The sequence below is a fragment of the Salvelinus alpinus genome, chromosome 30 (genome assembly GCF_045679555.1).
Source record: "Salvelinus alpinus chromosome 30, SLU_Salpinus.1, whole genome shotgun sequence".
NCBI classification, from domain to species: domain Eukaryota; kingdom Metazoa; phylum Chordata; class Actinopteri; order Salmoniformes; family Salmonidae; genus Salvelinus; species Salvelinus alpinus.
Genome location: NC_092115.1, coordinates 33,875,874 through 33,902,010, shown reverse-complemented (window position 1 = coordinate 33,902,010; position 26,137 = coordinate 33,875,874). Strand labels below are relative to the sequence as shown.

Genomic DNA, 26,137 nt, shown 5'->3' with positions numbered 1-26,137 from the left:
AGTACACCCCTGCAAGGTCAACAATAGACAACAAAGCAAAATCTATCCTGTTGCCTAGTAATTTACCCCACTTTACCCCTACCTACAGTATACAGTATGTACATAGCTACCTCAATTACCTCGTCGCCCTGCACTTCAACTCAGGACTGGTATTCCCTGTATATCGCCATCTTATTTTTTACTCGTTATTCTTATCCGTTATTCACTGTGTATTTATTTACACTTATTCTGTCTTTATTTTTTTTTATCTTTGTTTAGCTCTGCGTTGTTGGAAAAGGTAGTTAGTCTACTCATGTTGTTTACGTAGTATGTGACAAATAACATTTTATTTGAAAAGACAACAAAATAAAGACCTACGGTAGCTTCCCATTTAAGGGCAAGAAAATAAAAATGTAATACACCACAACTGCAAGCTACTGAAACAGAAAGCGTGTCCTTTCCTACCACAGGCTTTTACCACCGTTTCCTTTTCAGTCTCTGGTTTTTGGGAGGAGCAACTGGTGCCAGGAGCAACTGGTGTCTCCACAACTACAAACATGACAATGAATATCTATTCATTATAACATAACTTTAAAATTGCGCACCTGAAGCGAACCAGACGGAATCGAACAAAGCCCAATGTCCACAGATCTACACATCTTACCTATTCACATGACAACCGTCAGTGTAGACTCCTTTCTATCGACTATCATTTAGAAGCATCGCAAGTTATCCAGTCAAAACCATACTTGTAGCAATGTGCCAAAATCAACAGAATATCTTTTCAATAAAGAGTGTACTTTGTCGACTGAAGGATGGAATGAATAGAAACTATTACAGATACAGTAGGAGTTTAATAACTTTTGCATTTAAAAATGCACATGAGCGAACACACAGCCCAAATTCAACAAATTCTGCCCGCTCATTATGAACAATGAACAATGCACTTGTTGACAAATACAAACTATAGGCTACAGCAGAAGAACGCTGGCAACGAGCAGAAGAACACTAAGCATGTTTTAACACAGGCTTAACACCTAACAAACACTTTGTCATTTTTTAAAAACACTTGCAGTTTTAGGCCAAGCCCTGTTGTTAACTCATATCCCAGCGATAATGCCTTGATCCTGGGAAGAAAAGACATCAATTTGCTCAACTTGCCATTGGCTCAACCAATGGCTCAACTTAACCTAAGGCAAACATTTTGACTATATTAGCCCACACAGCTACAAGGATCCACTTCCATGTTAGGTTTAAGACCTCATAGAGACCCCAACTGATATATAGAACAATCTTAAAATGATTTTTCTTTGGTTTAGATTCAAGCATCATGAAAAAAAGGGTGGCTTAACTTAACCCTTTGGCTCAACTTACCCCACATTCCCCTATATACTGTAGTGAATTTGGGGGTAGCCTCGACTCGAACTCAGGTCCAGCGACCGTCAAACCTATACCTTAACCGTTACGCCAAGAGGTCAAACTCCTTGAGGTTGTCGCTAGGTGTTGGGTTAAAGGAAAAATCCACCCAAAACCACTAATTTCTACATTTTACAATGTTAAATAACAGTAATATGTGAGATATTTTTTTTGTGAACCATTGTTTTATTTTGTCGTTATAATAGCAACATGTGAAAATCATTGTGGAAATCTGTTGCAGCTCAAGTCGACTATACAACCCACAATGCAATGCTCTCTTTATGAGCTGTCTGGCTAGCTAGCAAATGTAGCTACACACAATAATACCAAAGTAAATATCAGCATGTGAAGTAGCTAGTTGTAAAATCGCCTAAAACTGCACTATCAATTTAGGAGTCTACAATCTCACCATGTTCAACCAGCAGGTTGACATGTCGCACAGAGTGGATCCTGACATTCACAACGGCCGTGCAACGACACCATGAAATGCACTCTGGACTGAAGAGGCAGACAAATACTGTAGGAGAAATGTGGTGGACCATCTGTTAAATTACACATTTATCGAGGTAGGAATATCAGAGAAATATGATCAATGGCTCATTCGAGAAAAGACAACCTCCCACATTATGACATTGGCCAGTATTGAAATCTAAGATGTATGATAGACGTTTTTGCGATCTCAAAGTCGTATTTCTATTAACTTCCAGTGTGGTGAAAGCAGCTTTATTGTAATGCTACGTCATACTGGTCGAATTTCTACCTGCTTGAACGGCAATAGCTCAGATACACATGAAAACATGAAATTACCCTGGGAATCGATAGAACATCGCTCGGAGACATACATTAAAACTAAATATATATATATATCCTTTGAGGTCGCTACATTACCCCGTTCCTTGGGAGAGTGTGTCCTCACGCTTCTCTATACCAAGTCCCTCACGTGTACACACCTCTCCAATGGCCTCAGGGGTGCCATCCCACTTCGGACACCAATGTAGCGAATTCGGGGGGTAGCCTTAACTTAACTTCAACACCTGGACAAGACCACAAAATGAAGCAGAGACCTAGAAAATGAGCCGCAATGATAAAACAGCTTATTAAGTTTGCCTGAAAAGATTGGCCTAAGAGCACCAGATCCTATGTGAATGCAACACAATTCACAGGTAGATTATGAGCTCAACAGGCAATAGATCTGTCTTTTTTGTACCGTCTCCTCCTTCTGGGATTCCGGTTTAGAAGTGGTAGGAGCAGCAGGCTAAGAGACTACACCAAAAGACCAGGAAAAAATGAGCCACACAATGCTAAAGCCACAAATGTTCACTTGAACAGATTGACAAAAGAGGTAGCAGTTCATGTGACTACAACATTTACCCGCGAGAAAAAAAGTATGAGCTCAACATACCCACTAGAAAAAAAGGTATGAGCTCAACAGACCCACTAGAAAAAAGGTATGAGCTCAACAGACCCACTAGAAAAAAGGTATGAGCTCAACGGACAAGAGATACACTACATGATAAAAAATATGTGGAAACCTGCTCGACGAACATCTCATTCCAAAATCATGGGCAATAATATGGAGTTGGTTCGCCCTCTGCTGCTATAACAGCCTCCACTCTTCTAGGATGAGTTTCCACCAGATGTTGGAACATTGCTGCGGGGACTTGCTTCCGTTCAGCCACAAGAGCGATACTGAGGTCGGGCACCGATGTTGAGCGATTAGGCCTGGCTCGCAGTCGACATTCTAATTCATCCCAAAGGTGTTCGATGGAGTTGATGTCAGGGCTCTATGAGGCCAGTCAAGTTCTTCCATACCGATCTCGACAAACCATTTCTGTATGTACCTCGCTCTGTGCATGGGGGTATTGTCATGTTGAAACAGGAAATGGCCTTCCCCAAACTGTTGGCACAAAGTTGGAAGCACAGAATCGTCTACAATGTCATTATATGTTGTAGTGTTAAGATTTCCCTTCAATGGAACTAAGGGGCCTAGCCCGAACCATGAAAAAGAGCCCTGCTCGGCCATGGAAACTCATTTAATCTCATTCTCATTCTCATTTCAATGTCAGTTCTGGTGCTGACATTGCTTCCAAAGGCAGTTTGGAACTCGGAAGTGAGTGTTGTTCAGCACTCGGTGGTCCCGTTCTGTGAACTTGTGTGGCCCACTGTACCACTTCGCAGCTGAGTTGTTGTTGCTCCTAGATGTTTCCACTTCACAATAACAGCCCTTACAGTTGACCCCGGCAGCTCTATCAGGGCAGAAATTTGACAAACTGACTTGTTGGAAAGGTGGCATCCTAAGGTCATTCTACTGCTAAGGTTTGTCTATGGAGATTGCATGGCTGTGTGCTCGATTTTATACACCTGTCAGAAACGGGTGTGGCTGAAATAGCCAAATCCACTAATTTGAAGGGGTGTCCACATACATTTGCATAAATAGTGTAGCTCATCTTTTTCTACCAGAGGCTTCTCCCATGGTCTTCTTCTCTACCATGGTCCTCTTCTCTCCTTCTGAGGCTCCGTTTTGGGCGTGGCAGGAGCAATAGGGCCACAGGCTTAGAGACTATTACAAAACACCATAATAACTATTTACAAAATAGCCTCCAACACTCTACTCAGCAAATTGGATGTAGTCTATCACAGTGCCATCCGTTTTGTCACCAAAGCCCCATATACTACCCACCACTGCGACCTGTATGCTCTCGTTGGCTGGCTCTCGCTCCATACTCGTCGCCAAACCCACTGGCTCCAGGTCATCTACAAGTCTTTGCTAGGTAAAGCTCAAACTTATCTCAGCTCACTGGTCACCATAGCAGTACCCACCCGTAGCACGCGCTCCAGCAGGTATATCTCACTGGACGCCTCTCCTTCCAGTTCTCTGCTGCCAATGACTGGAACGAACTGCAAAAATCTCTGAAGCTGGAGACTCTTACCTCCCTCACTAGCTTTAAGCACCAGCTGTCAGAGCAGCTCACAGATCACTGAACCTGTACATAGCTCATCTGTAAATAGCCCATCCAATCTACCTCATCCCCATACTGTATTTATTTATTTATCTTGCTCCTTTGCACCCCAGTATCTCTACTTGCACATTCATCTTCTGCACATCTACCATTCCAGTGTTTAATTGCTATATTGTAATTACTTTGTCACCATGGGCTATTTATTGCCTTACCTCTCTTATCCTACCTTATTTGCACATGAAAGCATATATATTTTTCTACTGTATTATTGATTGTATGTTTGTTTATTCCATGTGAAACTCTGTGTTGTTGTATGTGTTGAACTGCTTTGCTTTATCTTGGCCAGGCCGCAGTTGCAAATGATCACTTGTTCTCAACTAGCCTACCTGGTTAAATAAAGGTGAAATAAAAATAAAATAAAATAAACAAACATTCTTCAACAAGTAACCAGAAATATTTGTCTTTTCAACTTTTCCTTCTGGGGTTCTGGTTTGGGGGCAGCAGGAACAGCAGGCTTCAAAGCTACGACAAATAACTCAATATTCTATAGCTAAACTCCAGAATGATCTCAACAGAGAGCATATCTCATCTTGTCCTACCATGGGATTCTACTGCTGTCTTCTTTTCTACGGTTGCCTTCTGGGGCTCTTTGGTTTCCTGTTATTTGGAAGTGACTGGAGGAGCTGGGGGTTGAAACATTTCACTTTAGATCCAACTCTAAGCTGAGTATGCTCACAAAAGGCAAGCCCACAAAGGGAAGCAGAGACTGCAAAACAAGGACAGGCCACTAAGCTAAAGTGACATTGTGAACAGACAAGGTTAACATACACACCTAAAACATAGAAAGATGGACCCCAGCAATACACACTATCTGTAGTATATATCTGTTTCTAAGACTCAGTTATAACCTGGTTAAGGGTTTATTCTTGACAGATAAAATAAACTACAGCTGGCTAATCAGAAGCAAATTACTATAATAGTACCGCCCTACGCCCTTGATTGACAGAGGAGATGGAGCACAATCTGTAGAGATGAGGTATCTGAGAGATACCACAGATACCTGTCTCCAGACACTAGAAATATGAAATTACACCTGTAACTCAGATGATTCATACTAGTCAGTATCCAGAATATACGCAACAAATAAAGTAACTGAAAACCATCAGACAACATGGATGGAGCATACATGAGCAACCATAAAGAACATAATAATGCCCACACAACTTGACACCTGACACATAGCCTGTCATTAACTTACAGATGAAAAGCTCTACAGAGAGAACGCCTCAGGCCATTCGACAAGTCATCCAGAGTATGTACAACAAATAAAGTAAAACTCTTCCCTCATACAGTAAAATATTCAACAGCGGCACAAACTAACAGCAACAAAACACTTACAGACATACCATGAAGACAGAGGGCCAAGCAGTACACCAAACGTGATCTCCTTGTCCTTCCCTACCTTCTTCCTTCTGTGGCTCCTCCTGTTTGGGAGTTACTGGAAGAGCTGAAGGCTTCAGAGCTGCGATTAAAACGTTGAACTTCGAATAGAAAACCTCATAACCAAACCTTTGATGACAAGATCGACCGTAACAGAAAAACAGCCAACAGAGGGATATACCGAACCAACTGGCAACAAAGGACGTACCACACAAGTCTTAAATAAAGAGATTTCTTTAAAACCGTGAACAGCGGAAGTAACGGAGCAAAGACTCAAGAACATGTGGATTGACTGCAAACAGAATACAGAGAGCAGCTTACAACACTGATCCAAATTTTAAAAAGATGCCCATCTTGTTTCCTTTTTTTAGCTCAACAAACAAACCACAACAAACTTGTAGCATAGTGACATATGCACTCACTGTAAAAGAACGTCAAAGACTATCAACATCATCATCAGGACCAAGCAGCAAGACAAACTGCACAAATGGTAAGTGAAAGCAGACAACCAAACGGTTCTCCATGTCCACTTCCCTCCCTACCTTCTTCCAGTTTGGTATCCTGCTTTGGAGGCTCTTGTTTGGGGGAAACTGGGGGCATCACAGCTATGATAAAACATCCAACTTTGAATGGCAAGGCAAACAATATAACTGCAAGTCTACTAAGAACACAGCTGGTGTAACATTCACCCTTTAGGGCTACGAAGCTTTTCGCAATATGATGCGATTCAAGTTGACCTATATATCATCCCATATGATTTGACTTTGAGGAAGAATACATAGAGATAACAGTGTTTGGACTCATCAAAGTCCCTTGTTCATTAAATGAACGGCAAATAATGTCATCGGAGTTCAAATATGAAGCCCAACACAACTGTCGTTCAAATGCACCAAGGTGATAAGTAGCATTTTCCTGAATATTTGTCCTTATTTTAGTAAAAGGTTATTTGCCTTCACCATTCCTCCATTTCAGAACACATATAAAATGACAGAAACAAACAGAAACAAATAATGAATTTGAAGACAACATTCAATACAGTACAACTTGTAAGTCGCTCTGGAAAAGAGCGTCTGCTAAATGACTTAAATGTAAATGTAAAACAAAGGTTACACCTTTGTTGTAAGAAAATTTTTGTGATATTCAATTAAAATGTATTAAGTGACAAAGGCACTTCTGAATGTATCAATTTTCTCTTACCCTTTATCTTGAGACTGGCTGTAGTCTTCTGGTCTCCACACACACAGCTGTAGTCTCCACTGTCCTCTGGTACCACTTTGCTGATCAGGAGTTCACTCACAGATTCTTTCTGCTTCAGCTGGTACTTTTCTCCAGACTTCAGCACCTGTGTTCCCTTCCTCCATTCCACAGGGACTCCAGGTTTAGAGAGCTCACAGTGCAGGGTAACATTGCCCCCCTCCTCAGCCTCCTGGCTCTCCAGTTTGTGTTTGAAGGTCACAAGTTGGGCTGTGGAACCGAACCATTAGGTGGTTAGTTTTGAATTAAACTATTTTAAAAAACGAACAACTAAAATCACTGTAGCATAGTCAATGGAACACCCACAAAGGAGCAAGGAACAAAGCAATACAAATACAAACAAATTATAGAGACAACCAATCTGTAACACCATGACTCAAACCAATACAGACAAAAACTCACAGACAACACTGAAACAGACTACCCACAGACACAAAGATACACATAACATTTCCTAAAACATGCCAAAGTCAACCAATAAATGAACATCCTAATCAACAATTGCTGGACACCCATACGTAAAAAACAAAAAAACATTCTACTTGACAAAACACTGAACTTCCATTTGAGACATTACATACCAGTAACAGGGCGTCGCGGAGATGAAAGCACAACAGCTTTGCATATACAGTATGATAAATAGTTATTACATGTCTTCCTCCTACCTTTAATCTTGAGACCAGCTGTAGTCTTCTGGTCTCCACACACACAGCTGTAGTCTCCACTGTCCTCTGGTACTACTTTGCTGATCAGGAGTTCACTCACAAATTCTTTCTGCTTCATCTGGTACTTTTCTCCAGACTTCAGCACCTGTGTTCCCTTCCTCCATTCCACAGGGACTCCAGGTTTAGAGAGCTCACAGTGCAGGGTAACACTGCCCCCCTCCTCAGCCTCCTGGCTCTCCAGTTTGTGTTTGAATGTAACAGGTTGGGCTGGGGATTCAAAATAAACCATATAAAATACATTGAAAAACAATATGCCTAACCAATGATACGAGGCAATCAGACATGAGTGCATCCTCTAAAACCATGAGAATGGCACAGTTTAAAAAGCAGCTACTTGAATAATGAACCGAAACACAGAAACAGAGACAGAATGATCACTAACAAAGACTAACAACATGATCAGCACAATGAAGACACACAAGACTACAAAGACACAAAGATCAACTGAACAGAGACAGATAACACACAGAGACAGTTAGAGAAAAATGGATGGGAATACTTCTAAGCTTAAGCACTGGGTTTTCAGGCATTGCAGAAGTTGCTGCTGACATTGAATCATAAAACATACAAAATTATTCTTAGGGATAGCCCCCTTTTTTTCAATTTTCACCTAAATGACATACCCAAATCTAACTGGCTGTAGCTCAGGCCCTGAAGCAAGGATATGCATTATCTTGGTACCATTTGAAAGGAAACACTTTGAAGTTTGTGGAAATGCGAATTGAACGTAGGAGAATATAACACAATAGATCTGGTAGAAGAAAATACAAATAAAAAACCAACATGTCTTTTTCTACCACCATCTTTGAAATGCAAGAGAAAGGTCACAGTTCTAGCTATCACTCTGGTTGTAATTCCGATAGTGTCCACAAGATGGCAGCAGTGTGTGTGAAACGCTTCAGATGGATAACTTGAAGTATGAGTGAACGACAAGACTTTTAGTGTGAAGTCCCCAGGTACATTTGGGCAAATCATGAAGGAGACATTCGCATTCATATTACATTTCTCTGCAAGAAAATCGTCAAATCTATATACTTGGAATTTTATTTTAGCTTTCGAAGTATTAGTAGCCATATTATAAGTTCAACATTTGCAAAACAACCAGTTTTCATCACTTCATAACTCTGAATATTCTTACAATTGTTGTCCTAAATGAAAAGGCATGCTGTCGTACAAGGTTAGTAGCTACATTTTATGACATATACATGGTTTCTGGATACTCCCGTAAAGCCCAGATCATTGGCTATTTAGCTAGCTTTGTTTGACCCGATTGGTGCTTATTTGACAAAGATACAGTCGTTCAAGTGATGACCGCCCACGTCATCAGCGTGCCATGAAGGCGTCGCTCTCTGACCAGATATGGTGTCCTATAGGATATACTACACCCCTAATGACATAGTGAAGTCTTGTTACCTTCTAGGATCTCTGAGGAATACATACGAACGTGATTTGACTCGTTGAAACAACGTTTAGGGTGAGATTTTCACAGATTCCTTTCGTTGCAAACGAGTGCGAATGAGTGGAAATACAAAATCGATCGTGCATGCTATATGGACCTTTTTATGACATGAAAAATAATTTTATCTAACAAAATGACACTTCATGTTATCTCTGGGACCCTTTGGAGGATAAATCAGAGCAAGATTTCAGAATGTAAGTACACATTTCACCTTCAGAGGTGAATGTATCAAACCTATCGTGGTGAAAAAAAGTGTTTTGTTGTTAGGAGCTCTCCTCAAACAATAGCATGGCATTTTTTCGCAGTAGTAGCTACTGTAATTTGGACAGTGCAGTTATATTAACAATAATTTAAGCTTTCAGATGATGTAAAACACTTATATGTACCGGCATTTTGTTGTTTCTCTAAAATCTGCGATCTTGACATAACGCGCTGCATGATTTACAACTGTCCTGTTGACGGGACGCCGATCCTTAAGCCATGATGACAACTACTCAACACAATCAAATCCGTTATACCAAACCAACTTCTTGAAAATAATCTACTGTTTCACACTTGAACCTTGATAACGGCAGTGAAAAAAGACAGTACAGAACAACTTCAGCAGAACATACAGTAGCTATTCAATGACACCAATCTGCCTCCTACCCTTTATCTTGAGACCGGCTGTAGTCTTCTGGTCTCCACACATACAGCTGTAGTCTCCACTGTCCTCTGGTACTACTTTGCTGATCAGGAGTTCACTCACAGATTCTTTCTGCTTCAGCTGGTACTTTTCTCCAGACTTCAGCACCTGTGTTCCCTTCCTCCATTCCACAGGGACTCCAGGTTTAGAGAGCTCACAGTGCAGGGTAACACTGCCCCCCTCCTCAGCCTCCTGGCTCTCCAGTTTGTGTTTGAATGTAACAGGTTGGGCTGGGGATTCAAAATAAACCATATAAAATACATTGAAAAACAATATGCCTAACCAATGATACGAGGCAATCAGACATGAGTGCATCCTCTAAAACCATGAGAATGGCACAGTTTAAAAAGCAGCTACTTGAATAATGAACCGAAACACAGAAACAGAGACAGAATGATCACTAACAAAGACTAACAACATGATCAGCACAATGAAGACACAGAAGACTACAAAGACACAAAGATCAACTGAACAGAGACAGATAACACACAGAGACAGTTAGAGAAAATGGATGGGAATACTTCTAAGCTTAAGCACTGGGTTTTCAGGCATTGCAGAACTTGCTGCTGACACTGAATCATAAAACATACAAAATTAAACAATGCCATGATGACAACTACTCAACACAATCAAATCCGTTATACCAAACCAACTTCTTGAAAATAATCTACTGATTCACACTTGAACCTTGATAACGGCAGTGAAAAAAGACAGTACAGAACAACTTCAGCAGAACATACAGTAGCTATTCAATGACACCAATCTGCCTCCTACCCTTTATCTTGAGACTGGATGTAGTCTTCTGGTCTCCACACACACAGCTGTAGTCTCCACTGTCCTCTGGTACTACTTTGCTGATCAGGAGTTCACTCACAGATTCTTTCTGCTTCATCTGGTACTTTTCTCCAGACTTCAGCACCTGTGTTCCCTTCCTCCATTCTACAGGGACTCCAGGTTTAGAGAGCTCACAGTGCAGGGTAACACTGCCCCCCTCCTCAGCCTCCTGGCTCTCCAGCTTGTTTTTGAAGGTCACAGGTAACGCTGACAAACCATTGGATTAAATATGCAATTATACAGAATTTACAATAACAAAACTAAATAATGCTACCAACACATAACATTACATATATCATTTTTGACTGACTGAGCCCCTGTAAACACAAAATTCCCAACATTCACATTGACCAAGACTAGGTATCCATACCATTGACGTTTATAGTCGCTGTGGTCTTCTGGTCTCCACACTCACAGGAGTAATCTCCACTGTCTTCAACATTCAGATGCTTTATCTGAAGCTCGCAGGAGGCATCTTTTTGTTTCAGCTCATATTTGTCTCCAGCTTTGAGATGCTCAGTGCCTTTCTTCCACTGAACCTTGGCCCCAGGTTTGGATAACACAGAGCAGAGCGTGACACTCTCCCCTTCCTTGGCCTGCTGGTTCTTCAGCTTTTGTATAAAGCTGGCAGGCAAGGCTAGAAAAAAGACGAACGGGCCCAAATTCATTAACAAGTAGGCAAAACATTCTCTTTAAAATCCTCAGTTGTGATGGAAGTGGAACAGAAGCAAAATGGTGGAGAACAATGGGTAATGGATGATGATAGTGATCCAGATTGTTTCATGCTGTCCTTTGGAACCTAAATATGATTCCAATGGTTGGGTTGGTCAATGAAACAGACCACTTGTTAAACGAAGATGGTAATCAAACCAGTACATGCAATAAACATGGCCTTCACAGCTGAACACAACCACAAAACAAAATGAAATCCTTCCAAAATACACAAAGGATCAGCAACATACAAACACAGGCATTTTTTGAGCTTTTGGCAGAACTTATGCAACATACCTTTGCATTGAGGCACCCATCTACACATTAACAATATTCAGAACAGTTTTCAGATAGGATTCATTTCTTAGTTTATGACCCTGCAGTATTTTCCAGGACACAATAGAAGCATACTCATTACCTTGGATGTAAAACCGAGCCTACATGCTAATACAGCAGAATGACTTCAAATCAAATTTTATTTGCCCCGAATACAACCTTACCGTGAAATGCTTACTTACAAGCCCTTAACCAAAAATGCAGTTCAAGAAATAGAGTTAAGAAAATATTTATTAAATAAACGAAAGTAAAAAAAAAAAAAGTAAAATAACAATGACTATATACAAGGGAGTACCGGTACCGTGTCAATGTGCAGGGGTACAGGTTAGTCGAGGTAATTTGTACATGTAGGTAGGGGTAAAGTGATAATAAGATAATAAACAGCAAGTAGCAGCAGTGTAAAAACAAAGGGGGGGCATTTGATTAATTGTACAGCGGTCTTATGGCTTGGAGGTAGAAGGTGTTAAGGAGCCTTTAGGACCTAGACATGGAGCTCCGGTACCGCTTGCAGTGCGCTAGCAGAGAGAACAGTCTATGACTTTGGTGACTGGAGTCTTTGACAATTTTATGGGCCTTCCTCTGACACCGTCTAGTATATAGGTTCTGGATGGAAGCTTGGACCCAGTGATGTACTGGTCTGTATGCACTACCCTTTGTAGTGCCTTACGGCAGTTGCCATACCGGGCGGTGATGCAACTGGTCAGGATGCTCTTGATGGTGCAGCTGGAGAACTTTTTGAGGATCTGGGGACCCATGCCAAATCTTTTCAGTCTCCTGAGGGGGAAAAGGCATGGCCGTGCCCTCTTCACAACTTTCTTGGTGTGTTTGGACCATGATAGTTTGTTGGCGATGAGGACACCAAGGAACTTAAAACTCTCGACCCGCTCCACTACAGCCATGTCGATGTGAATGGGAGCCTGTTCGGCCCTCCTTTTCCTGTAGTCCATGATCATCTCCTTTGTTTTCCTGGCACCACACTGCCAGGTCTCTGACCTTCTCCATATGAAGGTGATCAGGCCTACCACCGTTGTGTTGTCAGGAAACGTAATGATGGTGTTGGAGTTGTGCTTATCCACTCGATCTTGGGTGAACAGGGAGTACAGGAGGGGACTAAGAACGCACCCCTGAGGGGCCCCCTTGTTGAGGATCAGTGTGGCAGATGTGTTGTTGCCAACTCTTACCACATGGGGGCGGCCCATCAGGAAGTCCAGGATCCAGTTGCAGAGGGGGGTGTTTAGTCTCAGGGCCCTTAGCTTAGTGATGAGTTTTGAGGGCACTATGGTGTTGAATGCTGAGCTGTAGTCAATGAACAGCATTCTCACATAGGTGTTCCTTTTGACCAGGTGGGAAAGGGCAGTGTGGAGTGCCATTGAGATTGAGTCATCTGTGGATCTGTTGAGGCGGTATGCAAATTGGAGTGGGTCTAGGGTTTCTGGGATGATGGTGTTGACGTGAGCCATGGCCAGCATTTCAAAGCACTTTATGGCTACCGACGTGAGTGCTACGGGGCGGTAGTCATTTAGGCAGGTTACCTTCACTTTCTTGGGCACAGGGACTATGGTGGTCTGCTTGAAACATGTAGGTACTACAGGAAGAGGAAGAGATTGAGGAAGAGGAAGAGATTGAAAATGTCAGTGAAGGCACTTGCCAATTGGTCCGCACATGCTCTGAGTACACATCCTGGTAATCTGTCTGGCTCCGCGACCTTGTGAATGTTGACCTGTTTAAAGGTCTTGCACACATCAGCTACGGAGAGCGTGATCACACAGTCGTCTGAAACAGCTGGTGCCCTCATGCATGCTTCAGTGTTGCTTGCCTCGAAGCGAGCATAAAAGGCATTTAGCCCGTCTGGCAGGCTTGTGTCACTGGGCAGCTCGCGGCAGGGTTTCCCTTTGTAGTCCGTAATAGTTTGCAAGCCCTGCCACATCCTACAAGTGTCAGAGCCGGTGTAGTATGATTCATTATTTGTCCTGTTTTGACACTTTGCCTGTTTGATGGATTATCTGAGGGCATAGCGGGATTTCTTATACGCATCCGGATTAGTGTCCCGCTCCTTGAAAGCGGCAGCTCTAGCCTTTAGCTTGGTACGGATGTTGCCTGTAATCCATGGCTTCTGGTTGGGATATGTAGATACGGTCACTGTGGGGACGACGTCGTTGATGCACTTATTGATGAAGCCGGTGACTGAGGTCGTATACACCACAATGCCATTGGATGAATCCCGGAACATATTCCAGTTTGTGTTAGCAAAACAGTCCTGTAGCGTAGCATCCGAGTCATCTGACCATTTCCGTATTGAGTGAGTCACTGGTACTTCCTGCTTTAGTTTTTGCTTGTAAGCAGGAATCAGGAGGATAGAATTATGGTCAGATTTGCCAAATGGAGGGCGAGGGAGAGCTTTGTATGCGCCTCTATGTGTGGAGTAAAGGTGGTCTAGAGTTTTTTTCCTCTGGTTGCATGTGACATGCTGGTAGAAATGAAGTAAAACAGATTTAAGTTTGCCGGCAATAATGTCCCCGGCCACCAGGAGCGCCGCATCTGGATGAGCATTTTCTTGTTTGCTTATGGCCTTATACAGCTCGATGAGTGCGGTCTTAGTGCCAACATCAGTTTGTGGTGGTAAATAGATGGCTACAAAAAATATAGATGAAATCTGGTGAGCTAATAAACTGGACATCTAAGAGTCTAAGAATCAGGGATGCCGCTGTACATAAAGTATGCATCCTTCAATAATCTAATCTTTCTCTCTTTACTCTGAGGATGATAGACCCAAAGATGAGAGAATGATGAACAAGACCAAACAAAGATCATTACAGAATGGTTGACTGAGATCTGATGGTATGAATGGTGCCACAGGCATCGAGGACACCAGCCGTGGTCACTTATGATATTGCATAAATTGTGCATTTGACAATGCACACTGCAACGACGAGTCTAGATGAACGTTAAAAGTCAAGCAAGTATCATTTCAATTTCAGAGAAACTAAAGAAGAGAGAAAATGCAGTGATGCACTTCTGTCTCTCGTCTCTACCACAGCTATAGATCTGCTAGATAGGACAAGGGGGGGGGGGGGGCAGGATTGTTATGAGAGTGCCCAGCCCCCTCTAGCCTCCATATAATTCGAACCATGGCCCCGGCCATGGGAGTTACCTTTGACCATTAGCGAAGCGTACGCTCTCTTATCCCCAATCACCACATAGACGGTGCCTGAGTCCATAGGTGTCAGCTCGCTCACGGCGAGAGAGTAGAAACCCCCCTCAGATACCTGGATCTCATTGAGGGGGGTGGGCTGCAGAGGGATTTGGTCTAGATACCACTGCGCCAGATAGGGCAGGTCCCCCTTGAAACACTCAACGTCCTGGGGTGGCTCCACTATGAACACTGTCTGACCTGGATGAAACAGATCTTAGACCATGACGGAAAGCAGAGACAAGAGACACATGCTGTTCTGGGCATAATGTGTGTCCTGTCCACCAACCAGAATGGGATTAGACAGTTGGAAGGAATGATCTCCCAAATGTTAAAACATTCAGCATATAGTAAGGCAAAACAAAGGGACATGAATAATGCTCAGTCAATACAGTTGCAACGTATGAATGTTGTCTGTTCAAGAAGAAGCAGGAGAGTCAATCTTCTAGATGTTGAAATGTCAGCTCCAAGATACCAAAAACAAACTATTGCTCATATAACTCCTAATATTATTCAAGTACCGATCAATAAAAGTTGACGGAGACAACCTAATCGCTCACAAAACATTTTTGAAGAAGCATCTAAATTCTCAACATTAATTCAAAGCTCTGTGCCCTGCTATGCACTGCAGTCAGCATGTCAGCAAATCTTTCATTTTCAGTGTCTGTAATTACTACATTAAAAAAAGTTATTATACAGTAGGAATTTGCAAAACCATACAACAATTTCAGTCAAAAGTAATATCAATTCACTATAAATTGTTTTGTGATCTCATAGTAATTGAAAGCACTATAAAGAAAATATCTATACTGTATATAGACCAAGGTCTTACCTTTGACTGTCACCTTTGCCGTCATCGTCGCAGTGCCCACGTCACAGGTGTAAGTGCCGCCGTCTTTCTCCTCCAGCTGTTTGATAGTGAGGTGGAGGACGGTCTCCTTCTGACTCATCTCATAGCGTCCCCCGGCCTTCAGCTCCACGCCTCCCTTGGACCAGGTGGCCTTGGAGGCAGGCTGGGCTGTCTCACACTGCAGGGTCACTGAGCCCTCCTCCTCCACCTCGCTGTCCTTAAGCTCCTTGGTAAACTTGTGGACTGGCTCTGAGGAAAGGTACATTCAGGTAGGAGCACAGCAGAGAGCATTGAGGTAGGAGAGGGAACATTTTTTGTTATTTAACATTAAAAAGCAGTCACAGTTTAAAAGTGGTAGTTCATGGTTAATGATACATGAATATCCAGTAATCAACAACCGTTAAACAATTGACGGTGTCTGTGAAGGGAACTTGTCAGACTTACCTTTGATCTCCAGCTTGGCCTTGGTAGTGGCACCTCCGATAACCTCACAACTATATTCCCCAGAGTCCTGAACAGTGACACTGTGGACGGTCAACTTCATGACCCTCTCCTCTTTACTGATCTCATACTTCTCACTCTTCCTGATGTCCTTCCCATCTTTGGCCCACTGGACAGTGGCCCTGGTCTGTGTGACCTCACAGGTGAACACAGCATCCTCCCCTGAGAATACTCTAATGCTCTGCAGCTCCCGTGATACAGATTGAGCTTTGCCTGGAACAAATATCAATTATTTGTTTTAATTCTGAGGATGGCTCAATTTCCTTTCAATTACATGCAACAAACAAACTCAGAAATGTGATATATTTTATCTCAATGGTCTACATACCCAACTTTGCGATAACCTCAGGGATCAGTTGACCAAAGTCTCAAAACCATGAACGCTAAAACCCATGCAGATTGACGTTAGAACCTCAACTGATAAAGATGTCTGACCTTCAACAGCTAAGGTAGTCTTGGAGTTCAGGTTCTTGATGTTGAAGACCACCTCACCAGCATCGGCTGGTGTCACATCCTTGATAACCAGCATGTACTTGCGACCTGTACTGGAGACCTGGAAGCGTCCTCCGTTAGCCACGGTCTGGCCATTGAAGGTCCAGGAACACTCGTCAGTGCTTTCCCGTGACAGAATACACTGAAAGCTACATGTCTCTCCCTCCATCGCCTCCACGGACTTCAACTGCTTGGTGATACCTATGCTCAGGTCTACATAAAGGGTGGAGAGAGGAGTTTTTGTTTCAAAGACACGATGACACAATTGCTGCTTCAGCACACTATAGTAATTTGTTTGCAAGGTATGCAGCTTTGTCATACACACCTCTCACAGTGACCTTTGACTTGGAAAGCTCAGTTCCCAGGTCGCAGCTGTACTCCCCTGCGTCTTCCTTGGTAACATCCTTGATGATCAGACCCAGGGACTTGCCGGTGTGCAGGACCTCATACTTAGAGCCAGTGGTAAGGATCGTACCATCTTTCCTCCAGGTGGGGGAGACCCTGGGCTTGGAGACCTCACAAGCCAGGGTGATCATACCTTTCACCTCTCCCACCACATCATCCAGAGACTTGAGGAACACTGCACGCTTCTCTGGAGGAATGCAAATTGAGATCACAAGCACCAGTCAAAGATGTTTAACATATTCTTTAGTCCCACTTCCACACTACAGTATTTTCACTTGGACCAAATTAGCTCATGAGTCCTTACCTTTGACTTTTAGGGTCACACCCTCCTTGATTTCCCTAACCTTGAAGATGATGGTGCCCCCATCCTCAGGTGCCAGATTCTTGAGTGTGAGCGTGTGCATTTTGCCCATGTGTGTGATGGTGTTGACCTCGTTGGAGAAGAGTGCTTTTTCATTGAGTAGCCATTGCACCTCCTCATCAGTGTAGTTGATCTCACAGGTGAACACTGCATCACTGTCCTCATCCACCTCTGTGTCCACCAAGTGTTTGGTGATCTCCACTTTCCGAACTGCAATAACACACAGCACACATCTAATTTGAACCATCAACGCTCAGCAAAGCAATCAGCATTGAAGTCAAATCAACACCGAAATCTGATACAAAACGTACCCTCTACAGTGAGAGTGGCTTTGGTCTCGGCAGCACACGACAGACAGCGGTACTCCCCAGTGTCTTCCCCAGTCAGCTTCTGGATGGTCAGCTGAGCCCTCACAGCGTCCTGTTTCAGGTTGTACTTGTCGGAAGCATCCAGGAGGGTTTGCCCTTTGAACCAGCTCACCTCTTTGGGTGCGGCGGAGAACTTGCAGCTCAGAGTGGCTGAGCCCTTCTCCTTGACTGTCATATCTTTAATGGGCTCTACCACCTCAAGAGGGCGCTCTGTAGTTGAGAGAATAAGAAGAACAAACAGCTCTGATCATAGGCAAGTCATACAGCATGCTCCTAACCCACTTTAATCTGTTTATGATAATGTAATTTCAACCAGCTATACCCACTGAGAACATGGTAGTCTGACATAACCATTTGGTTCCATGTTCTGTGTATGGAGAAGCCTCTGACCTTGGACAGTAAGCTGGGCCACAGACTTGCTCTTGCCAGCCATGAACTGGACAGGTCCTGTCATGGACGCCTTGGTCTTCTTAAAGGTGAGGCGGTGCATGGAGCCCTCCTTATCCATCTCCACGTCAACGCTCTCCTGCACGGCCACACCATTCAGGGTCCACTTGGGGGGCTTGACTGAGTTGATGTTGATCTCCACCTCGAAGAAGGCGGCAAAGGGCTCGGTCACTTCCACGGCACTTAGCTCCCGTACGATGCTGATGGCCTGCTCTAGAGGGACCACAGATACAGAGGGTTTAGGTCATACTTGAGGTAAAATCACTCTTAATTACACTCTTTAGGGATCTGTTAAGAGTGCTATTTCCATTCACTCATTGACTGGTAGTCCTGTGTCCTGAAGTATTGATATGTGCTAAAAGAGATTCGGAAGTATATTTTTATAAAGCCACATCATACTTTATAAAAATACACTTCAAAGAAAATTCTTACATGTTTACAATAGACAATGTCCTGGATTTCCTCCTGTTACCTTCCACAAGAAGTTTACAGGATGTCTTGTCATCGATGGCGTCACAGGTGTAAGTATCCTCATCATCCGAGCCCACGTCGTTTATGGTGAGTTTGCGGTATATACCCTCGCTGCTGATCTCATGCTTCTTGCTGGGCTTGATCTCCTTCTTGTTCTTGTACCACTTGACCTTGGCGCTGGCCCGGGACACTTGGCATTCCAAGAACCCACGGTGTGTATACAAGGCTAACTTATCCCTGAGCTTCTTCACAAACTGGACAGGGAGCTCTACAGTAACAAAAACAACCGTATCAATACAAGGAAGCCATACTTAGCAGTACCACAGAAACATATCGAAACACTATCATACATCAAAGCAGTAAGTAGCACTAAACTAAGACAGGGAACAGAAAGTACTCAACAGGGGTCAGTACGCCAAAGAAAACAACTCCACATCTCCCTGTGCAATTCACATCCACAGGCTCTCCCAAGGAACAGTGATTTATCATGTGCTGTCTTCCATCAAATCCAACATCCTGAGGGGCTCAGATAGCCACTGCATGACCTTCTCATTCCTGGCCTGGTACAGAGGGATCACCATAAACAACACGAGAGAAAGTTCCCGAGGGTAGTTAGGTCACCCTAGGATCTAGGTTCTGTGGTTCAGGTTCCCAGAGGATGTATAGCAGCCATACGTCAAAGAAAGACAGCACCATGGATTCCCAGAGAAACCTCTACAAATTGTTAAGGGTGTAGCCCTCTGGCCAGGGATACAAAACACCAATATTCCGGTCTAAAAGAGGCCAATGCAGTATCATCCCCACAGACGTTTGACTGCTGAACCAAAATAAATCTCAGGAAAATAACTCTGAAGACACAGAGGACAGTCTGACTGGCTGAGCAATTGACTAACTGGATCAGTTGACATAACATTTTTCAGATTTGAGTTATGGATAGAGAACTGCATTCACCATTGCCATGTTTAATGAGTGCTAGTGAATTCTTTGAATTTGTTATGTACAGTATATTGTGATGTGCTGACCTGAATATGTTATTATATCCTATGCTGCTAAGCATATCATGCCGTAAATACCATGCTATAGGGAAAGCATGCTGGAAATAGACTTTACCTTTCACTGTCAGTTTGGCTGTTGAAGAGGCCTTTTCAGCTGTGAATTTAATCTCAGCAAAGTCTTCTGGGGTCACCGACTTAAACAGCAGCACATAGATTTTACCTTTAATTGAAAGAAGGCAACTTATAAGAACAGTACTGAATGTTAAAACACTGAAATAGTAAATTTGTCCTAATTGATCAATGATAATTATTCAAAAACGGTGTATTACTAAAATGTATGAGTGTTTATCACAAAAATGGACATCTAAACATGTGTTTGGAAAGTATGGCAAATGTGTGTATTCTCCTCACCCTCTTGTCTCATCTTGATGTTGTCACCGACTTTGAGTTTGGTGTCGCCTTTGAACCACTGGCAGTCCACTTCATCGTGAGAGATCTCACAGAAGAACGAAGCGCTCTCCTTCTCCATCACCTCCACGTCCTCAAGCTTCTTCACTATTTGAATGTCTCGGGCTGTGGAGCGAGAAGCACAAGAGACAATAAAAAGAGACATTAGAAAGTCTTCAACACATCTAATGCTGAATGGAATATGGCCGTTCTTTTACATTGATTGTTAGCTATGTATAGTGGGGTCTGAAATGATTCACACCCTTGATAAAGATTAGCAAAAATGACTGTATAAAATAAATAATTAATATAATGTGCTATATTGTAGGCTGAAAAAATTGGGAAAGTACGTTATTTTAAACTAATACAATTGCTCAGACAAAGAGATTTTGTTTAACAAGTAATATTTTTTTTTCGCAAAAAAAAAGGGGTCAAAATTATTGACACGTGTTTTCAATACCTCACCTTGCAAGGATAACAGCACTGAGCCTTTTTATGAGTTGAATAACCCATTGTATTTGTATTTATTATGGATCCCCCTGGGGTCCAAACACATTAAGGCACTTATATCACACATAAAACAAAAGATTAAACAGTACATCATATAACATTATTTCACCACTACATATCTACAATACAAAATGTATAATACCACCATACACCAATATTACAATATACTGTACGTGTGTGTAGAGTGAGTGTGCTAGCGTGTGTGTGCGTATGCGTGTGTCTGTACCTGTGTGTGTCTCTTCACAGTCTTCGCTGTTCCATAAGGTGTATTTTTATCTGTTTTTTTAATCTGATTTGACTGCTTGCATCAGTTACCTGATGTGGAATAGAGTTCCGTGTAGTCATTGCGTTATGTAGTACTGTGTGCCTCCCATAGTCTGTTCTGGACTTGAGTATTGTGACGAGACCTTTGGTGACATGTCTTGGGGGGTATGCATGGGTGTCCGAGCTGTGTGGTAGTAGTTTAAACAGACAGCTCGGTGCATTCAGCTTGTCAACACTTCTTACAAAAACAAGTAGTGACGAAGTCAATCTCTCCTCCACTTTGAGCCATGAGAGATTGACATGCATATTATTAAATGTTAGATCTCCGTGTACATTTAAGGGCCAGCAGTGATGCCCTGTTCTGAGCCAATTGTAATTTTCCGAGGTCCCTCTGTGGCAGGTGCGACAAAACTATGGCTTGTAGGACCTGCCTTGTTGATAGTGTTGTTAAGAAGGCAGAGTAGTGCTTTATTATGGACAGACTTCTCCCCATCTTAGCTACTGTTGTATCAACATGTTTTGACCATGACAGTTTACAATCCAGGGTTACTCCAAGCAATTTAGACACCTCAACTTGCTCAATTTCAGTCGCTGTAGTAGCTGACGTGTTTAGTGTTGAGTCATCCGCATTCCTTAGACACACTGGCTTTACTCAAAGCCAGTGGCATGTCATTAGTAAAGATTGAAAAAAGTAAGGGGCCTAGACAGCTGCCCTGGGGAATTCCTGATTCTACCTGGATTATGTTGGAGAGGCTTCCATTAAAGAACACTATCTGACAGATAACTCTTTATCCACAATATAGCACATTCGTTTTTCCAGCAGCAGGCTATGATCGATAATGTCAAAATCTGCACTTAAGTCTAACAAAACAGCTCCCACAATCGTTTTATCATCAATTTCTCTCTGCCAATCATCAGTCATTTGTGTAAATGCTATGCTTGCTGAACATCCTTCCCTATAAGCATGCTGAAAGTCTGTTATCAATCTGTTTACTGTAAAATAGCATTTTATCTGGTCAAAACTTTTCCAAAAGCTTACTAAGGGTTGGTAACAGGCTGATTGGTTGGCTATTTAAGCCAGTAAAGAGGGCTTTACTATTCTTGGGTAGCGGAATGACTTTTGCTTCCCTCCAGGACTGAGGGCACACACTTTCTATCAGTCTTTGATTGAAGATATGGCAAATAGGAGTGGCAATATCATACCCTATTATCCTCAGTAATTTTCCATCCACGTTGTCAGCCCCCGGTGGATTGTCATTGTTGATAGACAATATTTTTTCACCTCTTCCACACTCACTTTACAGTACTCATAATTTGGTCAGTTATACTTGGATGTGTAGTGTCAACCTTTGTTGCTGGCATGCCACGCCTAAGTTTGCTAAACTTGCCAATAGAAAAATCATTAAAGTAGTTTGTAATATCAGTGGGTTTTGTGGTGAATGAGCCATCTGATTCAATGAATGATAGAGCGGAGTTTGCCTTTTTGTCCCAATTGTTTTTACTATCATTCTTTATATCAATTGTCTTTGTTTTATAGTATAGTTTGTTCTTCTTTTGTATTCAGTTTAGTCACATTATTTCTCAATTGTAAGGGATCGTAGACCATTCCTACGTACAGAATCCTTCCAGATTCTTGATATCCTTTTTTTTGGAAGGATTCTGTATGGAGGAACGTTTCTAAGATCCCTGTCAATGTGTTCTCATAAAACAATTTTGAAAAAGCTTCTGTGCCGTTAAAAAGGGGTGTCAATAATTTTGACCCCCACCTTTTTGACATTTTTTTTTTATCACTTGTTAAACAAAATCAATTTCTCTGAGCAATTGTATTCGTATAAATAAATATATTTTCATTTTTTTTGGAGCATACAATATAGCTTAATATTTGAATTATTTATTTTATACAGTCAATTTTGCTCATCTTTATCAAGTCTGACAATAAGATCGGACCCCACCGTATCTGGTAAGAAGAAGGTCGGTGATTTCAAAGTGTGACACGCACTATTTTTAACTACCTGTACAACAAAGTACTGTACAACTATCATTGACAAGCCTATAAAATGATTTGATTTCATTACACAATCAGTATCATTGGACTGCATAATATACAGTGTATTGTACCATATGAATAACATATGGGGACTCATACCATGAACAGTGAGTTTAGCTGATGTGTTGTCATCAGACGTTTGGCAGACGTATGTGCCCTCATCCTCTTGTGAACATTTGTGGATTAGCAGGCTGCGTGTGCGCCCCTGGGAGAGGATGCGAAAGTTCTTTCCTGGTTTCAGTTCCATGTCACCCTAAGAAACAGTGGTCTTTTAGTAAAAATGATTTAATTGTATACACAATTATGCAATTATGCAAATAAAATTGCTGACTTTGAACACTTTCTCACTTTTCATGACTACAGATCCATGACTTACTGGAATATGTTTTCTCACCTTGAACCACTTGACCTCAGCATTAGTTCTGGACACCTCACACTCAAGCGTTGCCTTCTCCTTCTCTGGGGCTTTGACATCCTCCATGGGTTTAGAGATCATAGCCACAGGTTCTATGAAACCCCCAACACCAATAAGCACAACCTTCAAATAACAGCTGCCACCTCAATTAGCACTCAACTCGATGAATAGTTTACTGATCGTCGAAAATGGATATAACCTACCTGTAACAATGAGTTTGGCAGAAGTTTTGACCCCCTCTGCTTGGAAGGCAATTGTTCCTGCATCCTCCATCTTGATTTGGGATAGTGTGAGGGCGTGCTTCTTTCCCAGGGCCGTGATGCGGCAGTTGGACCCTGCCTTGAGCTTGACGCTGTCCCTGGTCCAGGAGCCCTCCACGTCAGCCTGGCTGAGCTCCACCTCTAGGGTCACTGTCTCCTTCTCATGGGCCTTGACCTCCGGCAGCAGGCCGTTCACCACCTCAATCTTTTTCACTGTGAAATACAGACAGAGGGAATGTTTAGGTGTGTTGGAATATGCATAAAATGATAGGTTACACAGCATCATCAGTAAGTGTCCTGTACATCTCTTCTTGGCACTGAAATTGTAGATATAAATAGTCTGAGTATCTGGGTGGGGATCAAATGTTCTATCAAACTGCATGTAATATTAGAGAATACTGTCTGTGACTTACTATACTCAATAGGGGCTAATTACTGTATACATGTACAGTGCCATCAAAGTATTCACAAACCTTGACTTTTTCCAAATTTTGTTGTGGGATTAAAAGGGATTTAATTGTTGAAGGCATAGGGAGAGTGACTTTTTTCACCGCGACCGGTAATCAGAGTTTACTCACCTATTATTGTTATTTTTTTACACTACGTCACTGGATACTGGTAGGCCTATTTGAAGTTTATGGTAATACACATACATTGTAGCCTAGCCTAGTAAATTGGCAGTGTGTGTTAGGGTGAACATCCAGTTTTTTCACAGAGACAGTTTCAGACCCATTTCAGATGTCCCGAATTTTCCGCCCCCCCACCAATGTCATGGTGTAATTCACACTCTGGTTACCACACCTGGATTGTGCAACATTTGGCCATTATTCTTGTCAAAATTCTTCAAGCTCAGTCAAATTGGTCGTAGACAACCATTTTCAGGTCTTGCCATAGATTTTCAAGCAGATTTAAGTCGAAACGTTAACTCGGCCACTCAGGAACATTCACTGTCTTCTTGGTAAGCAACTCCAGTTTAGGCCTTGTGTCCTGCTGAAAGGTGAAATCATCTCCCAGTGTCTGGTGGAAATCAGACTCAACCAGGTTTTCTAGGATTTTGCTGTGGTTGGCTCAATTCTGTTTATTTTTTATCCTGAAAAACTCCCTAGTCCTTAACGATTACAAGCACATGATGCAGCCACCACTATGCTTGAAAATATGGAGAGTGGTACCCAGTTGGATTTTCCCCAAACATAACACTTTGTATTCAGGTCAAAAAGTGTATTGCTTTGCCACATGTTTTGCATTATTACTATAGTGCCTTGATGCATTTCTTTGAATATTTTTATTCTGTACAGGCTTCCTTCTTTTTACTCTGTCAATTAGGTTAGCATTGTGGAGTAACTACAATGTTGATCCATCCTCAGTTTTTTCTGTCACAGTTACTGGCCTAATGGTGAAATCCCTGAGTGGTTTCCTTCCTCTCCGGTAACTGAGTTAGGAAGGACGGCTGTATCTTTGTAGTGACTGGGTGTATTGATACACCATCCAAAGCATAAATAATAACTTTACCATGCTCAAATGGATATATTCAATGTCTGCTTTTTTTGTTTTACACATCTACCAATAGTTGCCCTTTATGAAGGATTGTAAAACCTCCCTGGTCTTTGTGGTTGAATCTGTGTTTGAAATTCACTGTTTGACTGAGGGACCATACAGGTAACTGTACTGTACTGTATGTGTGAGCTACAGAGATGATGTAGTCATTCAAAAATCAAACCTGTTAAGGCTAGACGTTCTGCTGGAAGCCATAGGAACTGCAACCAGGCGCCTCATAAATCTAGTTTCCCATAGAAAACCAATAGGAAACACAGTGAACTCAAAAAATGTAATTCCTGGATGGTTTGTCCTCGGGGTTTCGCCTGCCAAATAAGTTCTGTTATACTCACAGACATTATTTTAACAGTTTTAGAAATTTAGAGTGTTTTCTATCCAAATCTACCAATTACATGCATATCCTAGCTTCTGGACCTGAGTAGCAGGCAGTTTACTTTGGGCACGCTTTTCATCCGGACGTGAAAATACTGCCCCCTATCCCAAAGAGGTTTTAAACACTTTTATTGCACACATAGTGAGTCCATGCAACTTATGTAACTTTTTAAGCACATTTTTACTCCTGAACTTATTTATGCTTACCATAACAAAGGGGTTGAATACTTATTGACTCATTTTTTATTAATTTGTCAAAATATATATATATATTTTTTACATTATAGGGTATTGTGTGTAGGCCAGTGACCAAAATCTAATACATTTAAAATGCAGGCTGTAACACAACAAAATGTGGAAAAAGTCAAGGGGTGTGAATAGTTTCTGTA

General features: G+C 42.1%; 1 protein-coding gene across 7 annotated transcripts in view; it reads right to left on the bottom strand.

The window, feature by feature from the left end:
* Positions 1-26,137, bottom strand: part of obscnb (obscurin, cytoskeletal calmodulin and titin-interacting RhoGEF b) — a 93,463-nt gene that overhangs the window by 40,998 nt on the left and 26,328 nt on the right. For all 7 annotated transcript variants that reach the window (XM_071375929.1, XM_071375930.1, XM_071375931.1 and 4 more), the window contains exons 23-40: positions 23,766-24,035; positions 23,542-23,654; positions 23,247-23,400; positions 20,291-20,452; positions 19,995-20,099; positions 18,886-19,152; positions 18,357-18,626; positions 17,910-18,176; positions 17,542-17,808; positions 17,158-17,424; positions 16,776-17,045; positions 16,284-16,553; positions 15,822-16,088; positions 11,123-11,389; positions 10,693-10,959; positions 9,882-10,148; positions 7,715-7,981; positions 6,993-7,259 (exon numbers count right to left, since the gene is read on the bottom strand). In XM_071375929.1, the coding sequence (XP_071232030.1) occupies positions 6,993-7,259; positions 7,715-7,981; positions 9,882-10,148; positions 10,693-10,959; positions 11,123-11,389; positions 15,822-16,088; positions 16,284-16,553; positions 16,776-17,045; positions 17,158-17,424; positions 17,542-17,808; positions 17,910-18,176; positions 18,357-18,626; positions 18,886-19,152; positions 19,995-20,099; positions 20,291-20,452; positions 23,247-23,400; positions 23,542-23,654; positions 23,766-24,035 (4,284 nt within the window). The remainder of the gene's footprint in view (positions 1-6,992; positions 7,260-7,714; positions 7,982-9,881; positions 10,149-10,692; positions 10,960-11,122; positions 11,390-15,821; positions 16,089-16,283; positions 16,554-16,775; positions 17,046-17,157; positions 17,425-17,541; positions 17,809-17,909; positions 18,177-18,356; positions 18,627-18,885; positions 19,153-19,994; positions 20,100-20,290; positions 20,453-23,246; positions 23,401-23,541; positions 23,655-23,765; positions 24,036-26,137) is intronic.